Source organism: Oxyura jamaicensis, chromosome 1 (assembly GCF_011077185.1).
Source record: "Oxyura jamaicensis isolate SHBP4307 breed ruddy duck chromosome 1, BPBGC_Ojam_1.0, whole genome shotgun sequence".
Taxonomy (NCBI): domain Eukaryota; kingdom Metazoa; phylum Chordata; class Aves; order Anseriformes; family Anatidae; genus Oxyura; species Oxyura jamaicensis.
In genome coordinates this window covers 53,229,645-53,251,103 of record NC_048893.1, presented here as the reverse complement: position 1 = coordinate 53,251,103, position 21,459 = coordinate 53,229,645, and the positions used below count along the sequence as shown (strand labels likewise).

The 21,459-nt window shown below is 43.7% G+C and overlaps 1 protein-coding gene across 1 annotated transcript; it reads right to left on the bottom strand.

Annotated features, from left to right (window-relative positions):
* Positions 1–265: 265 nt before the first annotated feature.
* Positions 266–20,965, bottom strand: DDX17 (DEAD-box helicase 17). The gene is made up of 13 exons (XM_035339139.1): positions 20,407–20,965; positions 16,126–16,276; positions 13,984–14,083; positions 13,704–13,837; positions 12,894–12,959; positions 12,464–12,605; positions 10,209–10,369; positions 9,949–10,121; positions 9,514–9,624; positions 8,972–9,033; positions 8,556–8,615; positions 4,105–4,344; positions 266–3,425 (listed from the first exon to the last, which is right to left on the bottom strand). Exons 1-13 carry the CDS (start codon positions 20,448–20,450, stop codon positions 2,902–2,904), a joined length of 1,968 nt encoding a protein of 655 aa, XP_035195030.1. The 5' UTR covers positions 20,451–20,965; the 3' UTR covers positions 266–2,901.
* Between the last annotated feature and the right edge of the window lie 494 nt (positions 20,966–21,459).

Here is a 21,459-nt window from a genome sequence, read left to right as displayed (position 1 = left end):
ACCCCCCCCCCCCCCCCCAAAGTTAACTGTGCCTGAACCCCATTCTCCTCAGGGCCTCCAATCTTCCAGTGCCACGGGTATTCAAACCCCACTCACCCGCCTCCAGTGACAGTTCCTCGTGTCCTACAAACGAGGGACGTTTCGATTAAAATCAGAGGGTTGCCAACAGAAGTTCCCAACACCCTGGATGCGACTCTTTACCAGAACTGGGGAGAACGGGGGCAAAGACTGTTTTACACTCCAAAAATAAAGACAAAGCTCACAGTTTTATTGACAACAGTGTTTTTATTTATACCTACAAAAGAAAACAAGATGGTATCAAAAGGACAATTTACAAACTAAGAATAGTAACATAGCTCTTAGTATCCTGTGTCTGAACACCACAGATCTATGGATCTCTCAATTCAAGTCTTCATTAATACAACAGGAATGTGTTCAGAGACCAGCAAGCGTGAAACAAGATGCTGATCCCACACAAAGCCACTAACCCTTCCATTGTTCAGAGAAGTCCAAACAGTAAATTTCTTCAGGAAGTGGGAGGGGAGGAGACACCCAAGTCGTTTGACACTCCCACCGAACTTTTACAGCTTGAAAACAATGCAAACAATACTAGACGCTAATGCTTTATCAACAAGGGCCCTCCAGCTGGTATATGGAACAGAGCAGCGAGCACCAGGTGGGACAGGGGCAGCACATGCCACGGTGCGTTTATGCAGTCAACATCTGGTTAACACTCTGAACTGAACCGAGACCCTGGACTTCAGCTGACCTCAGTGACAATAAAGCACTGCAAGACTTGGCATGTTAGGTTTACATGTGCACAAGTCCCCCCCAAAAGAACTGAAAGCTATAGCAGACTATAAGGCAGCTTTGGTGGTCCAGAGACCCTTTTTTAAAGCCAATCAGCAAGATGTCCTACTCCTACACCCCTCAAACACATTTCTGCATCAAATTCATATTTTGTTTTTTTAAAAAGGTAAAAATAAAATATAGCTCTACACTTGCTTGTGAGGGAGGCCAAAGACAGATCAGTCAGTGCCTGGATAAATGAAGTGTTTCTGGCTTTCACTTAACACAAGCAAAGAAATTTCCTGCCCAAGCAATGGAATTTGAGATGGGATGAGGGAAACAAGGTTCTGAAAAATCTCTCCCTTTTCTCTCCTTGTCAGCAACCTACCTGTGTACTGCACAAAAAAATGTGCATTCATCCCCCAAAATTATACTCTGGGAATTAAAAAAAAAATAGTAATTCATTTCTGTATAAGCAAGCTCTTTTCCTGGGCTATAAGAAGTTCCACTCTGCTACAGAAGGGGTGGGCTGCCTTGCTCATCCATATGCAAGAACGCCAACAGAAAAAAAAAAAAAGGAAAGAAAACAACCTGCACTCTGATAATGCAAAGATTATGCCTCACAAACCAGGAGATGTATCCATTCTTTTGTCACATTCTCAGATCAAGAGCAGCCAACTCCTATTGTCATCTACTGTCTCTGAACCGTCTGGTATTAGAAGTAACAAGTCGACAACATGCTCTACTAAAGGGGAAACCCCCTCACACCCACCTTAGCCTGTAAAATAAACAATTTTTATTTACGTATTTACTAAAATTCCACTCTTCTCTAACATTTTCTAAAATGCTACCTACCTGCAAGAGCTGAGCTCAAAGGGACCAATGGAACGGGGAAATGCACTCAAAAGCCAGGAAAAGCAATAGTCAGAGCAAGGTACAAAAGAAAGAAAGCTTCAGAATTAAGATGCACTAACCAGCTCACTCCTTACCTCATGAAAAGGAGATTCCAGGCAATCTCCTCCTCCTCCTCCCTTCCTCCCCTTATGGCCCCCGCCCCCCCGCCCCCCAGCCCACCCTATTCAAACCTCTTAAGTGCAGAAAACTCTGTCACATTTTGTTCAGCGTAGTGGCATTCAGAACACTCCCCGTGGCAACACACAGTTTGTTCATGGCAAACGAGATTCGCCGTTGACGATCTCCGTTGGGTTTAGCTTCTGGGCTCTCAAATAGACTTATCGCAATAAACCCAACAATAGGAACTTGAGAGCAGAAACTAGCTGGAGTCACGAGGTTGCATGCATTTACAATGCTGCAGTTTAACAACTGTAGGGCAAGAACTTATTTGGCCAAACATTACAGCAGCAGCACCTACAGTGACTGCATCTCGCTTTCAGGTACTGAATCCAAAACAGGTTTGGTCACCAACACCGGGGTTTTAATCCCAGCGTCCCTGCTAGACGTACCAGAAGGTGGACTGCTGCTTCCAGAGCTACAGGAAATGCCAACAACCTGCGTGGGTCAGAACACCGCCCCACCGAGACAAATGAGCAGAGTTTTCCTATAGAAAGTTACCTATGATAGATTACAAGCAACAATAGTGAGCTATTAAAAAAAAAAAAACAGGATTAGGAAAAGTGAGCGTTGCTCCCTTGCATTTATCATGTTAAATGAACTGTGTTTTGGCTCCCCAAAGTTTCCCACCTCTCTGGATACTTCCTGAAATTAAGTTAACGTATTACAGAATAGAAACGTCCTCCCCTCAAAGCAAGTATTAACACAAACCTTAGACACCAAGATGACCGAGCTGGGACCTATCTGCCTTATACCCATTTCTTTTAGAGAAAATAAAATTTCCAATTTCCTCAACATGCAAGACAAAAAATAATAAATTTTCCAGTCAACTATATATATCTCTTAAAAAAAAAAAAAGGGAAAAAAAAGACAGGGTCGGTAATGTGGACTGGGGGCCATTTCTGATGGGCTCAAGGGATTTGAATGGTGAATTCTAAGTCTAACCTGCATGAGAGAGAGACACCACAATGGGAAAGAAGAGAAAGAAAAGGTTCCTTTAAATGCAAGAGGTCTACACTGGTCACCAGCAGGCGAGTGGTCTCATTTGCGTGAGGGGGGCGGGGGCGGGGGAGGGGGTGGATACTGGTAGGTGGCAGTCTGTCCCATATAGCCCATCACGTTAGTGGCAGGGGGCTGAGGAAACTGTTGTGACATGAGCGGCTGTGGCTGCTGGCCCGAGCGCCCCACCATCCCTGCATACTGCTGTTGGGTAGTGCTCTGTGAGGTTCTCCCAGCGGTGGCAGCTGTGGTGCTGGCACCATAGCCACTAGCACTGTACTCTGCAGTGCCATAGCCACTCGTGCCATAGGCAGCTGCTCCATAGCTCCCTTGAGTGTAACCATACTGGCTCTGTGCTGCCCCAAAAGCGGAATTTGGGCTCCCGTAGGCACTGCCATAGGTCTTGTTGGCTCCGTTGGCATAACTGTCACCACGCTCACGGTCTCTGAAGCCACCTGAGTCTCTCCGGCCCTCTTTCACTCCCCGGAGCCTCCTGTCACACTCTTCCTGGTACATCAGGTTAGGGTTGTTTACTGAACTGCTCGTTCGGTAACGAGAACGGCCTCCTGGCGATGGATACGGTTAAGATTTAGTACCGTGAACAAGTTTTAAAACAATGAACTCTGGTAATCACGCCACCCTTTCCCCTCCCTTCTACAGCCACAACGCTGCCCACAAGGAGCAAGTTTTTTGACTGTAACTTCCCTGCATGGCTGTGCGTTCATTCCTGTATTGTGTTCGAGGTGCAGAGAAGAAGTTCAGAAAGCTTCCTTAATGCGTGCACTCAGAGCCAAAGGAAACAGAAAAAAAATCAGGACTAACTTGGAAATATAATTAAAGTTATTATTCCTTCAGGGAGAGGAAGGACAAGTAGTCTCAGTCCCTGAAGGTTAAGCTGGTATTTCCCTTCACTGGTTTCTATTTCACATGTGGATGGATGCACAGGCATCGTGTTACCTGTGTTCAGGCAGGAAGTGCAAGGAATTAATTCAAGCAAAATTAGGTGTGTGAGGACCTCATCAGGAGAAAGAAAAAAATTCTCCAACTAGGTTTTAATGGTGGACTACCTCTTTGTTGGAGAGAAATACTGCGTTTCCTGAACACCTCGAGATCCTAGGTACAAAACTATCGCTCATCTGTGTCGTCTTAGACTTGTACTTACTATTTTCTTACCCTCTTTTCATCTTCCCGCCCTCAAAACAGAGAAGCTATTCCCTATGTAGCCCTTTCCCCATGTGCCTTTACCTCCACCACCACCTCCTCCTCCTCTGTGGTCCACAAGCTGCATCAGCTTTGGATTGATGGCTTGATTGGCTTCTTCCAACACTTTGATAAGCTCCCTGGCTTGTTTCAGGTTTCCTGGTGTGAAGAACGTGTACGCAGTACCTTTGTTGGTACTACGCGCGGTGCGGCCAATACGGTGCACGTAATCTTCAGAGCTGTTCGGATAGTCGTAGTTTATCACAAATTTAACATCTTCCACGTCTTGTCAAGTGCCCAGGCGCGAAGCACAGTGAAAGGGTGGGGTTGAGGAAAGGGGAGAAGAAGAGAGGACGTGCCAACGAAAGGTGGGGAGCACGAATGCAGGTGACAGTAATAAGAAAAAAAAAAAACACATCACCAAGTTAGTAACTGCATGGAACAGATACAAGACAGACTCATCCCAAAAGAGTAGAAGACTCAAGTTTACGATCATCAGGCACAAAGGTCAGTGTCCTGAAAAAACAGTGGTAGTTTTACAGCAGTTTTTCCCTGCACTCAAATTCATCCTCCCCGGAATGCATTTCTCTGTATTCCACTGATGTTTTTCAATGAGTTAAATGGATTTTGTACTTTCTTTTTTTTTCCCAAAACACGATCTTGATGGTGAAAACGACACCATGAGGCACAGCACACTGGGGTGGAGGAAGGGTAGGACTGCCATGGTCAAGCTTTTACTCTGTTGGGAGAAGTCTAACAAATAATAACAGTAATGAGATCACTTACCTTCCACTTAGCAACATGAAATAAAATGCAAGTAAAAAACATTTACAATCCTAAAATACAGTGAACTACCTCTCCTAGCCTGAAGTTTAAGACACTCCAATCACACCATCATTCAGCCAACTCATTAAAAACCGCTCGGATCATACCTAGAATACCTTAACTTAGCTTCATAGCTACAAGAACGCATTACACTAACATTTCACTGTACCGTTCTGTCCAGTTCTGAGCAGCTTTTGCAATCTGGGCAATCCTGCGTTCTGTTTACAATCCCCCACTTCCCATGTCAAATGGAAGCGGGAAATAAAGTGACCAAAGTTGCTAGGTACTGTAAAATAACATTAAAATTGAAGAGATCAGAACTGCTCACCTTTCAGTGAGACTTCAGAAACTCATGGGACAGAAACAAAGTAAATGTTAGCGTAACACTTCAGTGAGAGCATTTGAAGTACCAGAAGCACCTATTTGCTACGGTATAGAATGTTTTTTAAAAAAGAAGCATGGCATTACAGTAAGTCACCTAACAGCTCATTAAAAAAAATCTGCCTTTTAAGATGAATATTCTGAAAATATCCAAGATAAAACACAGATTTTTTTGTGATTTCCTTTCCTTCCTTTTTTTTTTTTTTTTTTTTTTAAAGAGAGAAACATTCTCTGTTTGTTACCAGACCGATGCACACTCCCTCCTCCTGTGGGAAACCGCTGCAGCCGATCCCGTCTCTTTGCCTTTTATTTTTGGCGGCCTCCTTTCGAAAACTCCGCCCTCTGACACGGGACCACTGGAGCGCGGGGAGCATGCATCAAGGGTCCGTGGCAGCGAGAAGTCCCCACACACGCTCACTCTGTGAACTGGCTTAGACGCTTCTCTGTAGCCCCATTTGGTTGTGAAGCGCCGGAGAACCTGGGTTCAGGTAAAGGTTTCAGGTCCTCCAACGCTTTTTGTCCCCTATTTGGGGCTCTCAGGGGCATTTGTCAAAAAAATGCAGGTACAAAAATTACATCCAAGGGGTCAGACTGCATCTATTGCCCAGACTGCATCAATTTCAAAGGGGGCGTAGGAAAAATAAAAACAAGACGGTTGTGGTGGCAAGAGGGGGGACTTTATGTCTGTTTCTTATTACAGCAAAGGGGGGGCTCCTCAGTCTTTGCTGACTCCAAAGTCCTGAATCACACCAAAAAAAGGGAGTGAGAAGGCAGGTTTCACAGGGGGCTGCGCGAGTCTCCAGCTAGGGTCCTTGATGCAACAGGTTGTGTTTTTTTTTAAAAGAAGGGGAAAGCGAAATAAAGAGAGGAGTACATCTGACAGACTGCATCTTCCCAGCCAGGGCGTAACTAATCTGACAAGTTGCAGGCTCCAGGAGCCTCAGTCAGTCCCATTCTGCACATCCATCAGTAGCAAAGCAACTTGAATTAGCACGGAGGATACAAGGGCGTGCTTTCCTGGCAGAAAGCCCAGGGAAGCACAGCTACCAATGTAGACAGTGCTGACTTGACTGGGGAGGACTGGGAAGAATGGGAAGGCAGGAAGAGGAAAATGGAAGGGTGTTTTCCAGACTAGAAAGTGATCCTGGGAGAGCACGCAGCTGGCTGAAGAGAGACCCGAGCAAGTGCAAGACTCGGTTCCTCCAGTCTAGCATGCTCCAAAGTGCTTGTGCACGCTCACAATCTTCCTGCGCTTTTAGAAGATAACGTGGCAGGATCTAGAATTGAAGCTGTCCACCATTTCTGACAGCTACTTGGGAAACATGCCCTTTGTCAGACCATCGGAATACCCTGCGGCACAGACAGCCTCCGATTATTAATCAGAAGGGACAGAACTAGCAAACATGCTAGTCTAGAGAGCTATTTCAACCATCAATGTAGATGTGCCCCCACCCCTGCACTGAGAATGATCTGTAGCTGATAGCAAAGTTTCTGTTAAAGAAAACAAAACAAAACAAATTCAATGGTTTTAGTTTAATAGACTGAACAAAAAAAATAAATAAAAAATAATCAGTGCAGAGAGAGGACCTCACTCCAGGGAATCATCACAAAGAAGTCATTATGGGACTCAGAACTTACCTGGAAGAAGCTTTTTTGAAACCAATGTTCCATTAGGAAGAGGGAAAGCCCTGGTGACTCAGCCAAAAGGCGCGCGCCCCTGTTTTATGTTATTTAGGTAGAAGCCTTCACTTTCCAGGATCTTGGAGGAAGTCGTCCAGAAGTTTGCCAGTTAAGTGACTTATTTTAAGAAGCAGCAAACTCAGGGCCCCAAAACAAGCAGAGATGTTGTTCAGTAACAAGAAACAGACTCTGGTACCTTTCCCCCACAGCTCAGGCGAAGTGGAGGATGGGAAGTGGGGAGACTGTTTTCTGAAGTGTTATCCAATTGAGTAGTTTTGGGGGAGTGTTTTTGGAGGGGAGTGAAGCTGTTTTAAATGTCTAGGCAAGATGCACAAAGAAGCTACCAGCACATAGCAAGCCTGTTTAAAAAACGCTGCTAGAGAAAGCAGCTCTCTTTCATACAAACTGGTTTCAGGCCTCAGTCCCTTCTCCCAACAGGCCCAAGTACTAACTGCACAGGTCCAGACATGACCCTAGAGGGCAGAGACTGAAGTCCAGATAATCACCTCTCTGAGGAAGTGTTGGACGTTTTTTTTTGGAGGGGGGTGGGGCGGGGAAGTAGGGGTGCAAGTTGTGTGAACAAAGGCTGCCAAATCTAGTAATGGTCTGCCTGTGTTAAAGTGACCATACGATGCACAGCGCAGCCACCCTTTCAGCATATGAAAAACAGAGCTCAGATAACTGTGGTTTTTAATAAACCAGAGAATTTGCTGAGCTTATCTGCAATGACTCACAATAATTTTGTCTAAAGTTTACCATAACAAGACACTGACCCCCAAGGGGTTTATCTTCTACCAGGCTCGGGGAGGGTGGAATATCCAGTGCTCATTATTAAGCTAAGAGCACCTCAGAAGTCATCCTCCTCTTCTAGGAGTGGGCAGATGTACAAGGACTGTGCCTAGCACGCAGTGTTTCACCATACAAATATGCTTATTTAAAAAGGGGGCGCAACTGATGCATCCAGACAGATCATTTTTGCAGTGGCACAATTTTGATTCAGTTACACATTTGGGTAGCGCTATGTTAATGGCCATATATAATCTCAGTGGTCCTGCCTAGAAGGAGCACAGAGGAGGGAAGTTACGTGTCAAGACCAAAAATGTGGAGCAGTGCTTTCTCAGATGTGAATACATCTGTGGGGTAAACTGCGTGTATGCTGGGGTTTGTATGTTCAAATCGGGGGGGGGGGGATTATGCAGGGAGAATATTAGCTATTTGCCGTTGAAATGCTCTCCCACAACGTCCTACTTGGGCTTTATCTGACACGCTCTGAACAGAGCAATCCATCCCTACCATCCAGCCACAAAAGCTGGATTTGGGGAAGAAGTGAGTGTGGTGGAAGGGTTGGGTTGCATAATTGGACGTCTCTTCTCCCTCTTGGCGATCGATTAGTCATGCCTAGGCCTTGCTGCAGACCAAAGCCTGTTCATTAGGAGCAGGAAGAGACTTTGAATATGAAAGAAAAAAAAAAGATTAATGTTAAAAAACGTATTTCACATGTGGGGGAAAATCACGCTTTGATTTTTTTTTTTTTAAAGAAAAGAAAACATATTTCAGTCCAAGGAAGAAAAATATGCAGCAGTAGGCAAGAGTGGTCTATGTGTACAAACCTAGCCCACGAGATGCAACGTCGGTAGCAATGAGGATAGGAGCCTTTCCAGAACGAAACTCTGTAAAACAAAGCATGCTATGAAGTAAGATTTTTTAAAAAGATAAAGTTATCTGAACTTGATTTACACTAAATGCTCATTTTCCAGAATCTAGGTAAGATAACTTCATAAAACCCAGCAAGTCAGGATATAAGGTGTCAACTAGTTTTCAAAATCCAGCTCTATGGGTTAAGCAATCATCCCATCCAGTTTTTGAATAAAAAATAAATAAAAATGCAAGCACTGAAATTAACAGAGAAAGGCAATAGAAGTTCGAAACGTATCTCTTGGTCATAGAGACAAAAGGAAGCCTAAGAACAGCACGTCTAGATTACGTACAGCAGCCCGAGTTATTCTCCCCTCAGCGACGGACTCACCATTAAGCACCCAATCTCTTTCCGGCTGACTCTTGTCTCCATGGATACACATAGCTGGCCAACTGCCAAACAGAGATGCACATTAGTATAGACAGAAAGTACATATATTAAAGGCAACAGGAAGCTTTATTGACATTTCAGTAAAAGGGCCCTAAAAAAAATGTATTTCTCAAGTGTTTTAATTCCCTGTCCCCCTCCCCTGGCCTTTACCTACCTACGGTGCATACAGTTTTGTTTCTTGCACATTAAACCCACTAATTATAGAGCAGCCATCTAAGTCCAATCACATTTGTGAAATTAATAGTTTGTCACTTCATTAGATCAGTATTCTTACATACTGAAAGCTTCACAGTTTACAAATATTCTCTCTTGCACTAAGGCTTTGATGGATTGGAACCTTCCAGGAAATTAAGCCTGAATTCAGCCAAGAACCAAACTGACAGGTTGTTCCTAACTATAGCATCACGAACATTTAGACCTTACTGCTTTTATTACAGTCTCTGTTTCCCACCAGCAGCAAAGGGTAGGGGGAGGCTAATCACCCATCTCTGCGCATCCTTCGAGTGAGATCATCACATCGCCTCTTTGTCTCCACAAAGATGATGGTTTTATTCTCCTTCTCTGCCATGATTTCTTCCATCAGTTGTATCAGCCTAAAATAGACACAAGAGCTAGTACAGATATCCACATATACAAGAATATAGGAATGCTGTCTCAGTTTGCTTTAAGAAAATATATAATACACATCCACAAAAATAAAGCCAGTACCGCTTACACAGAATTTAGCTCTTCTGTACAATGGTACGGTACGAATGTATGCATTAGACTGGATAATTACAGGACTTGTTTGGTAACATTCAAAGGTTAAATAATACTGCAAAGAAATCCACTATTCAGAATTCACATTCGGCTTAGAAAACAATGTAGATTTTAAAGTGCAGCTAAAAAACCTGAAAACGGTAGGCAAGTCAACGTACTTATGGTCCTTCTCGCTTTCCATGCATACATCCACTATCTGCAGGATATTGTGGTTGGCACTCAGCTCCAAGTTCCCCACATTGATCTGAACGTAGTCCTGTAGGAAGTCCTCCGCAAGCTGGCGCACTTCTTTTGGCCAGGTGGCACTCCACATCAGAGTCTGTCTGTCAGGCTACAAAAAAAGGAAAAAGATTTATTTAAGGTAGTGGGCTTTGGATGGGAAACCAAGGGGAGCTGTCCTCTTACAAGGTTCACGCACCCTTATCTGATCAACAATTTTACGGATTTGGGGTTCAAATCCCATGTCCAACATTCTGTCCGCTTCATCCAGCACAAGGTACGTACACCGACGAAGGTTGGTCTTTCCTGCCTCAAGGAAGTCAATCAAGCGACCCGGTGTAGCAATGCAGATCTCCACACCTTCAAAACAGAAGGAGGAAAGAGAATAAGGCTCTTCATTTGAATGTCAATTGGTATTTTTAGTCAGAATGAATCACCTTCCACAGCAAAATTGTTTAAATAAAATGAAAAAGCACCACCCTCATCCATACCCAAGATTGAGTCATTTCAGTAGAAGCCCTAGTTTCTTTTAATAATTCATTTTTTTTCCATTCTGAAATTACTGTTACAGTGCCATTAGAATAATAAATGCAGTGCAGAAGCTAAAAGCCTACTGTCAGAAAACACCTGCAAAGAGCTGCCCAAAAATCAAAACTAAAATAAGCTTCTACTCAACCCTGACCTACCTTCATCCAGAATTACACAGCCTGGAGAGCGCTCTAGTAAAAATAGAACTGAAGTACAGCTAAACTCTACATGTTAAACAAACATGAAGTGCTCCTCTTGCTGTACAGGTCAAATTAGTTCCACTTCCACTTCCCCCCCCCGCCCTTTTTAAAGGTATATAAAACCAAACCATAGCTTTTAATATTGAATAATTATGCCCTAAGCATGACAGACAGCCATCCAGCCTGTAACTTAGTGTAAAAGCAGAGCTCAGATATTCTTAAGCTAGTATCAGGTATGGCAATTTATACATTTTTTACGAGAAGGGACTGATTTCCACCAATTTCCAAATCTTAGAGGTGTATCCTTAAGTGTCACAGAAAATCACAGATGTTTAAAGAAATAGGGAGGTGAAAAAAAATTAAAAATAGCTTTGCTGATACTTCACTTCCAGATGCAGAGTATTTTGCAACAGCGCAGATCTTCGTGTCAACTTGGACTCAGAGCTGATGAAGCTGGACATACTTTCAGTTTCTATAAAGCTCATGCAAGAATTAGATTTCTAACAGAGTCACTGGTTTTCCAGAGAGACTGAAAAAACTGCACTCCGTTGTCAGTGAGGTATTCCTCCAAGATAAATTCACTAAATAGCCAGAAAACCACAACTGACAAAAAAATATGATTTTTGATCTCTACTTAAGAATTTTTTGTTGCAGTAAGCACTAAGCAACCATCCAAAGATAGAAACACCTAAAAGGACTGAAAGAAAGGACTGAAAGCATGGAATCTGTCCGTATCATCTAACCAAAAGGTTTTCATCCTATGTGGGAGATTCTCTATTGTACGGGAAGGTGTAAAAAAGCCCCACCACATTGATCCTTCTCTTCATGTAACATTGTCTCCACCATTAACAGTGGTGCTTTTTATTGGATGCACTACTGTTTTCTTGATCAGAGCTATACCCACAGCCTTCTGGCACACATTTTCATCCCATTATTGTTCAATAACAACTCTTCAAACCACAGTGGTATTTTTTTTTAATTTCTTGAGCAGACCTATGTAAGCTTACCTCGGTAACATTTCTTGCATCTTTTCACGTAATTCTATTGTATTTTTTAGCCTAGTGAAGGCAAAAGCCCTCAGCACATTGCTGCATTTGAAATTATATGCAACTAGCCCCTGACATGAAGGTTGGGCCACTAGTGCACTACTGTTGCTACTTCAGTTGCTGTAGAACCACGGCTCCCCATCATCCCCATCTCCAGCCCTTTGCTACATTAGGAAAGGCAACTGCAGAACCCCATGGAGCAGCATGACCAGAAAGAGAGCCTAGTCCGTAAGAGCAATGAAGTACCAGGAAAATCAAACAAACAAACCACTGTCTAAAGAAGTTTCTATGAATTCAGAAATTACATTTTATTATTTGAACAAACTTGGGTGGAAAACTTGATCTGGCTTAAGAAAAATCATTCCTTAAGCTTGCTGCTACCGCACCTTCTCAAAATAATCTGTCCTTTCTGACAAGTTGCTTCCCCTCCCCCTTCCTAAGTCCCGTTGACCTTTGTGAGTGGAAAGTTCAGAAAATGGAAGGAGGTCTAATATCCGAATAAGTCATTATACAACAGAGAAGAAAATTATTATATGCACTATCATTTTAACTGGAAAATGAGATAGCCACTCACCTCTTCAAACAGGCTTTAAGATTACTTTCAAGTTTACTTACATTTTGCAATATCACCTCCTACAGAAACTTTCAGACACACATTTTAAAGATCTCAGTTAAATTACCTCTTTCTAGATCTCTGATCTGGGGACCTTTGGGTGCTCCTCCATATATGCAGGTACTCTTCAGCCTCGAACATTTGCCATAATCATCAGCCACTTGCTGCACTTGCTGGGCCAACTCTCTGGTAGGTGCTAGAACCAAGCACTGCAGAAGGAATCAATTCAGGTTAAGCAAGCTGTACACGCATCCCTAACTTAAGGACTCTGCTCAAATACCATAAGCAAAGCTGGACCATCTGCTCTCTATTAGCTAAAACATTTAAACATCGTTAGATTATGTCAGCAATTGCACAGAATTTCAACTAATGAGTGGGATGTTCACATTGTGATTGTAAACATTCTCTACTTACTATTCTCATATACCGATTAAATGAAGCACGTATCTCATTAATGGTGCCACAAACAAAAAGAAAGAGAATTGACAAGCACTTACAATTGGGCCGTCCCCTCTCTCCAAATATGGCTGGTGGTTGATGTGAACGATCGCAGGCAACAAGTACTAAAACAGAAGAATTCTAAGTCAAGACGCAGGACTTCAATATTCAATGCCAGTGACCACCTGCCATGACAGCTGGACCACAGTGAGAGTCCACTTCGCCTAATAGCCCTCCAGAAGCCAGTACGTAATGTTCCAAAGATAGGTAGAAACCTCAGCTATATTAAAATCAGGATTTTGCAAAACCAGATCTTTGCAATTACCCAACAGAAAAGATTTCCAGAGCTGCTGAACAACCATAACTGCTTTTGGCATGAGCAGAAAACAGAGGTGCTTAGCATCTCTGAAGAGAAAGCTCATTTAAAATTTGGAGACTAAATTAGTAGAATTGAGCAATCTTTGCTCTAAACAATGCTTTTCATAAAGCATTAAACTCCTTCTTGACCGCTGCAGATAAAATTAATGCATTAATGAAGACTCAACCATCCTTTATTTTAACTTGTATAGTTAACAAAATAAATAGGCACATACTAGTTATTAAACTGCAACGTAAGCATGGACCAAAGAGAAGTGGTGAAGCATCCAAAAGAGAGACATGCAAAACACATGCCTGTGAATAAGACAGGCTAGATGGGTTGAGGCTTAAGTCTCACCCATGGTGCAATAAAGAAAGCTTTAAAAACATGTCATCACTTCACTTTACGCTTGTAGCACTGTCAAGATGAAAAACTGGTAACAAGCAGCCAAGGATAATTTGTACAAGGCAACTGTGGAAATAAATAATACGTAGAAGAGGAGAATACACACCGCTAGTGTCTTCCCAGAGCCAGTCTGCGCAATGCCCACCATATCACGGCCACTGAGAGCAAGTGGAAAACCTTGGCACTGAATTGGAGTGGGTTCTGTGAAATTCTGGTCCATCAAGGCATCCATCACATACTCTAAGAATTTAAGAAAGGAAAAAAATTCTTAAAGGCCAACTGAGGCTATATGCAACTTCAGAAGACCTTTTAGAAATGAAAGCAGTCCTTAACACTTGCTACCCTTGAGTAATCCACATTTTCTTAACGAATGGCAAAATACTTACGTGGAAAGCTACACTGGTGGAAGGCAAACACGGGCTTGGGGCAGCCCTCCATTCCTCGAATTGTTATCTCTTTCTTCCTTCTCAGTTCTTCAACTTCATACTATTGACATGGAAGAAAACAAAGAAATGCTGAACGTCAGCAGAGACTTACAGTGCACGCTTCTATTAAGTGACTTAACGCCTCTTACTAACAGTTTAGTTTGGGAGATCAGAAGGACAAGAAGGTCTAAAAAGGACAGCTCTCCTAAGGTTTTTACCCTGAGACTGAGCTATCACGTAGGTTCTCCAACATTCAGAAGTATGAGTTCTCTGTGCAGCCTAAAGGAACTGATGCCTGTTTCCTTCCAAGCAGCCTTTTTAATGAAAAGTGCATTAGTATCATCCTTTAAAAGCTTTTAGCCATCTTCCAGAAGCCAGAATTTATGAAGAGCTTCAAAAGTGAACAGAGGCAGAGGAACAGATTAAATAAATTTTGTGCCAGTGCTGAGAACTAAACAAATTAAATAGGCCCTAATACACAACAAACAAGCAGAAAGCAGGGCAGTCCTTCTCCTTCCATTAAAACATTCCAGAAGTGACGAAGTGTGTGTGTAGCTCTTGCTGTACAGCCTGCAACTCAGAAACATCACTTAAAACCTTTTTGGAAACAGCATTTCTTTTCTGCATGAAAGAAGCCCAAACAACATCATGACGACATACTAAGGCCCCACAATTTTTTTACTACTATTTCTGAAACGTGTATCCACATAAGGACAGTTTTAGGATTAGTGAAAGTGTGTTGTTGTTTTTTTCCTATGTTATATTACAAGTCCAACAGCACTCAGCAACATGCTTCCACAATTCATTACCTTATTCTAACACTCACCAAAATCAATAGAAAAATACCCATCAGTATCAAACATGCCCTTTATCCAAAGCAGTGAATTTACTGTTTGTGACAAATTTAGAGTTCAAACAAAAGTTTAAAAATAAAACTATATATATTAAAAAAAATAAAAATAAAAATGTGAAAATCCTTTTACTTTTAGCTGGCTAAGGCAAAGCTTTAGGTGCTGTCTAAGTGGTTCAGTAGTTCAAGTTGCTGCCTTTGAACAGCCACTGCCTCCTTCAATCCCCTTCTGCCATGTAACCTTGCCACGAATATGTGGCTTGAAGATTTCTAAGTATATGCAATAGGATAAGAAAATGTTCTGTTTTCGTCAAGTTTCCTCGTGTTAAGAATGAAACCTGTTAATTACTAAATATAAGACATTAGAGAGGAAGAAAAAAACTAGACTAGTTGGGTAGAAAGGGGAGATTATCTATAAACACAGAGTGCTGTGTCCAGTTTTGAGCCCCCAGTGCACGAAGGACATTGTCTAACCAGGCAGGCATGTCCAATTATGGCAGGGTAAGCTAGAGGCAGAGGTACAGCCTGTACAAAGACTGAGAGCGACAGATTTGTGCAGCTTGAGAAAGAGAGGACTAACAGGAGAACCTAACAGCTATTCTCAACTACCTGATGGTCATTATAGAGATGGAGTCAGACTCTTGAAATTCCTTTTAGTTTTCAGTGGAAAAAAAACCACCATGAGCAGCATCAAGACCTGGGACAGCCACACCGATAGGGTACGGCCTCTCACCATCCTTAGGGATATCCAAACTCTGAAGTACAAGGTGCTGAGCAACCTGCTCTACTGTGGGGCTGAGGATTAGACGAGACGTGTCCCAAGGTTTTCAGGCTGAATTATTATTACAAACTGTACGTCTCCCAAATGTTTCTCAAGTGTTTATGCCACTCAGTTCTTTATTTTAGGTTCTTTCAGGGCCTCGCCAGTATTACAACTTTTAAGTTCTCCAGTCTGAATCCTCCATGACGAAGCATGACATTCTTGGTGGTTAATTTCAAATAACTGGACCACAGTAGCATTATGATGATGAATTACAAATGACCAAATGTAAAACAACTTGCGTAAAGACAGCTGAGAAGCTTAACATTTGCTAATGTTACGATGACTCTGCTATCCATCAGTATACACGCAAAAAACAAATGTAACGAAGACAGTTCTATTACACGCTGTCCCAGACATCCTAGGACAAGATTTTCCACTTGTGACATTTTGTTGTACGTAAAAACGAAACAGAAAGAACCTAATGACTTACCGGAGTAAGCCTGGCCACTTCTGGATGTTCCACATAAAAATTCTTCTCAAACTTGGGTAACTCATTTAAATCCCATTTTTTCTTACGTAAGCGTTCCCCTGGATTACCAAATTTCTTTGGAGGAAGAGGACCTCCACGACTTGCTCCAAAGCTGGAATGGTAATTATAAGTGATTAAATTAGTCTGGAATTTGCAGGTTTTTTAAACATTTTCCACCCCTCCACCTCAGGTTGACAAACAAGCATAATATGCTGTGAAAATCCACTCCCCTCCAAGAAAATTGCTGCAATAGTGTTCATAACATAAACCTGCCCAGAGTCCATTCTAATCCAAACCCATCCTAGAGGTTGCTTCCAGTATGGCCATTTTTAAGTCACTGCCTTAAAGCTCTTGTCACCAAGCTTCTGTCTCTTGGTTCCCTCTCCTGGGACAAAGCTGCTGCTACAGCTACAGAAATTATTTTGTATCGAAGCTGAGAGTATAATTAAAACAGGACAGATGCAAGGGGTGGGAAAAATCTCTAATCACAAGCTCCTTGTATCTCAAGGCTAGTTTTTGCACAAAAATAGCTATTTCACCTTCTCCCCGTGTCCTCTCCCCTTTCTTATCAAGCAGCGTGCCTCAAATAAAAAACAAGACAGAAAGTAAGCAAGCCACCCAAGCCTGGAAGTCTATTTGTAATGCTGGAACCAAAGCAATAAAGCTTTTATTTTCAAAAAAAAAAGAAAGAGAAGCTGAAGAAATATATATATATATATATATATATATATATATAAGCACCTGGGAAAATTGTATCCCTTCTCAAACGCTTCTGATGAAGACGCAGGAGTAAAAAAAAAAAAAAAAAAATGCTTACTCTGCTAAAAATTTCCTACCTAACAGGCACTGAGAAGTTACTGTTCTCCCTCTCACCTAAGTTTTATTCACCCAGTTATTTTAATACACTGAAGAAGGGTAAGAACTGTCATAACTCATGGATGCATTGGACAAAAAATGAGCTTCTGGCAAGAATCAAGAATAACTGAAAACTGTAGGGTATAAATACTTTAATTATCAAAAACATTATAAATGATTATGTATTTAATAATTCCACCAGAAAGTTATAGTTCTTTCATTCATATCATACAAACACAGTAGGAGGCACTTTTCCAAAAGCTATCAGATCAAATTTTGTCCTAATGCAAATTCTGGTTAATAAAGCTGCAGCTTTTCGCAGAACATGAATTCATGAGAAGTCCCTGCTTTTATTTAGATAGCAAATCCACAGCGTCTGCACTTTATTCAAGCAGTCTGCTAGTAAATAAAAACAGTTAATGAAACAAACCAAATGCAACAAAAAAACCCCAAAGCAGTTTTCATATACTGGTAATTTGAGGAGAGAAGGGCTTGATAAAAACTAAAATAGATTTGAAGGAAATTTTTGCGTTATCCTAATTTCAAGGCTCTGTTTAGACACGAGCTACATCTGCCCTTTAAATTGCTTCCCAATGGAAATTGCAAGTGACAGAGACTAAGAGACCAAAAAAGCAGAACTCAAATCGACATATTAACAGGAACAAGGGGTTACGCTGCTGGAAAAACTAAGTATGGCAGATATAATTTAAAACCTGGTAAGTACATTCTAAAATGCTTGTCTTGATGAAACTGCTTCATTAAGTCTCCTCTCTGTTGTATAAATATCCCTTATTTTCTCATCATATTTTTATGAGAACCTGTATGTCAGCATTTTTTGTCACATGCAAAGACTGTAAAACACAGCTTCAGAAACTAAGCATTATATTTTCTTTTGGACAAAGTAACAAAAAAATTGACAGACTATCATCTACGGGAACATTCATATTTACTGAGGATTTCTGCTCGTCAACTTGAGGTCAAAATGGCAACTGTTTACATTTCCAAGTTGTTCTAACAAAAGGCATAGGCAGTTTCACTGAAGTCAACTGGAGGGTCAGAGGGTGAGTTTCCTTACGGAAGGAAACACATGGAAGAACATGCTGCAAGACTGGACAGTGAAACAGCTGTGTACTGTGAATATTTACTCCCCAGATATCCAGAGGGAAAAATCAATACGTTCTGCATAAGAGTCGTGCAGTTTCAGTTCTCTGTTCTCACGCACAACATGGCTGCACGCTGACCTGGAAGAAGTGAGCCCCGCAGCATCCCTGAGACGCTGCCTCTGCTAACCTGGCAGCAACTGACACTTCGTGTTCCCATCGCAAGTAACAACCGGATTCCGATTCCAGTTAAACTGATTTAAAGCTGGGATTATTTCACTGATTCGCCAGCAGTTCTCCTGTCAAGTAAGTGGAAATGCAGACTGACCCAAAACCTTCTTCTCTAACGCTACTGTGCCACCATTTCTGGGACAGAACTGAGCAAGTTTATTACACTCCAGAGCAAAACAGGATGGCTTCCCATCCTAAGAAGTCACCTACAGCTTGTTCCTAATAGGAAGAAAACAGAAAGCCTGTATTTGTTAGTCAGTGAAAGAATTGCTACCAAGAAGGTGGTAGACTTCCAAACGCAGCGTGCTGGGTGGTCCCAAGTTTTCACAGAGGTTCTTTATGAACGATGATGCATGTTAGTGGTTACAAATACTTTCACACCTTAAATAAAGGTGTGTAACAAGCTGAATCTTGATACATTACATGATTTCTTGATACATTAAATGATTTTCAAGGCAAACGTCCAAAAACTTGACAGAGAAGCTCGCAGACACTCCTTTTACTTACGCAAAATTCCTGATTTAAAAGGGAAGCAGCCATCTATAATCAAAATCCTTATGCAGGAGGGGATTACACACGTTTTAAGGCATGCTAAGGATTGTAACGACACTTTGGACAGTGTTTTTTTTTTAAGGAACCTTATACAAATCTGCATTCTCAAACTTGCTCACTGAACTCCAAAAACAGCTGCGGGTCTGAACTACCTCAGACTTGCCAAAGCATTCACTCCAACGTCCTTGCGTTACACTGAGCTGTAAAGCTCACGGTGAAAAAACACCAAAACTCTCCTCTATGTGGGGGAAAAAAAAAAAAAAAAAAAGTATCTTTTAAGCTCAGAGTGTGAAATGTGGATGTAAAGATAAAGCAGAAAATACAACTATCTCTCTCCACAGACGAAGAGAAACTAAACGCTAAAATGGATTTCAACATAAACAAAATATTCTTCAATCTCCCAGTAGGAGAGAAGGGAAAAATAATAAGAATAAAAAATGTAAGACTCGTTCTTGATATGGCAGACTAGATCTAATTTGGTAACAAACCTCACATGACATGTTTATTGTTAATCCTTGCGAACAGAGGCCTAGCTACTTGTGATCTGAAGGACGGAACGTGCCACTCTCCTGAACGGGGTTTAATTTTCTCTTAAAAAATGACCTGGGATGAAAGCCTGATTACTTTTAACCCATAAAAAGAAAACCAAGCCTCAAACTATTTATGGACTATAATGCCATCCTATGCTGTACTTACCCTATGCTACCCACAGCACGTAGTATTATTTTTTTTACTGCCATCCTCAGATGAAAAAGAAATTAAACCTGCAAAACCCTTTTCCAACGCCACCTTCCTTTCAATAGTGGTCTCGGAAGTATCAAGCACTAGGCCTCGGCCATGCCAGACAGACAACTCCCCTTCGACCGCTACGTAAGCTTGGTCATGCTCGTTAAGTGTGGTCCAGGGCCATGTTTACTGAGCTCGGCCTCCTGAGAACGCGAGTCCCCCGCACGGCAGCAGTTTCCAATCTCATTTCCTCTCACGATAAGCCCGGGAGTGCAGCCGGGAAAGACCTTTCACCAAGTGCCATCTTTCTAAGAAGTCCAGAAGGAGCAATGACAGCCAGAAGGGCAGCGTGTCCAGCCACCCTTGCCAGGGCCACTGGGACTCTCATGGTTTGCCGGGGGGGAGAGGCGTAGGAGAAAGAGGGGTGGCAAAAATATGTATATATATTAAGGGAAGGAGGAGAAAAGGAAAAAGCAGGCCTGACTGCAAGCAAGCACATACGGTTACATGTGAAGAACAGGAACACAGAATATATAATACACAACCCCCCCTCCTTGCTGCCAGAACATGGATAATAAAGTTCCCAACCCCTCCGATCCCCCCTCCCCCCGCAACACGAATATCCCAAGGGAAACCTCCCCCCGACACCACAACCGGAACGTGCCGTGTCCCTCCCATCCCCCCTTGTCCCCCAAACGCCCCCAGCCCCTCACAGGGAGGTGAGGGGCCCTTCCACCTTACACCCCAGCCCCCCCGGCCTTCCCGGCCCCCCCCTTACCCGCCGCGGTCTCGGTCGCGCCCCCGGTCCCCGAAGCCCCTCATCGCACCCGGGGGGGTGGGAGAGAGGCAGCGGAACGCCGGCCGTGGCGACGGCGAGGGACTGGGGGTACGGGGAGACGGGCCAGCCAGGGGCGGCTGCGTCTCGGAGGAATCGCTTTGCGCCACCTCGCCTCTTGGGTGGGGCACAAAAGGAGAAGAATTGGTCAGTGGGTCCGAGACCCGCTGGACGTCGGCGGAGGGAACGGCGGGGCTCTCGGTCGGCTCCAGGGCCCGTGCCGTGTGGAGACACTCGCGTCTTCTTCCTCCGGGCTCCCGGCACAAAATGGCCGCCGCCGCCCCAACCCGCTTCGCTTACGTTACGGGCGGCCCGGCGCTGCGCAAACTGCGGCCTTCGAAAAATGCCTACGCTTATTCCCGGAAGCCAACTACGCCCCGAACCGGCTCGGCGAAGCGCTTCTCGGCGCGGCGCGGCGGGTACGAAAGCCGCGTAGCGCGCTTTGCTCCGACAGCCCCAGCGCGAGGAGGGGAGGGCGGGCAGCAACGCTCTTCCTATTCCTCAAAGTCTCCTACGCAAGGAGTCAATAGCGTAACCCCTTCCAGAGGGTAGGGAAAAGCGGGGCCGAGGCGCACGTTACGTAAGTGCGCGGCGTACGCAGGTTGCGTAACTCAGGCTGACGTAGAGGAGGAAGAGCGCGGCCGTTTTGCGTAAAATTCTTCCGCGGGCTGCGCGCGGAGGGTTGGCGGCGGGTCGCGGCGTTACGCTAATCGCGCGGCGTAGCGGCGCTTGGAGAATACGGCCTGGCGCCCGCTGGCCCCGCGGAGGCGGGCGGCAGGGCTGAGGGGACCGTGATGGCGCCGGGGGGCCCCGAAGACCCGGCCCGGTTCCCGGGGCTCTGTCGGGGCCCCGCAGGTCCCCTCGGGCCCGGTTTCGCCCTCAGGGCACCGCGCACGGCGCCGGGAGCGGCAGCAGCCATGATGTGGGCTTTCTGCCCTTAAAAATGGCCTGCTGGGCCCGGGGATCGCGGCTTGGCTGCCCGCAGCCGCGGTCCTT

Excerpts from the sequence above, each read along its gene's own strand:
- DDX17 (XM_035339139.1), bottom strand. The coding sequence starts at position 20,450 with ATGAGGGGCTTCGGGGACCGGGGGCGCGACCGAGACCGCGGCGG. Across the intron at positions 14,084-16,125 it reads AAGTGGCCAGGCTTACTCCG|TATGAAGTTGAAGAACTGAG; the intron begins GTAAGTCATTAG and ends CCATGTCAATAG. Across the intron at positions 9,625-9,948 it reads GAAAGCGAGAAGGACCATAA|GCTGATACAACTGATGGAAG; the intron begins GTACGTTGACTT and ends TGTCTATTTTAG.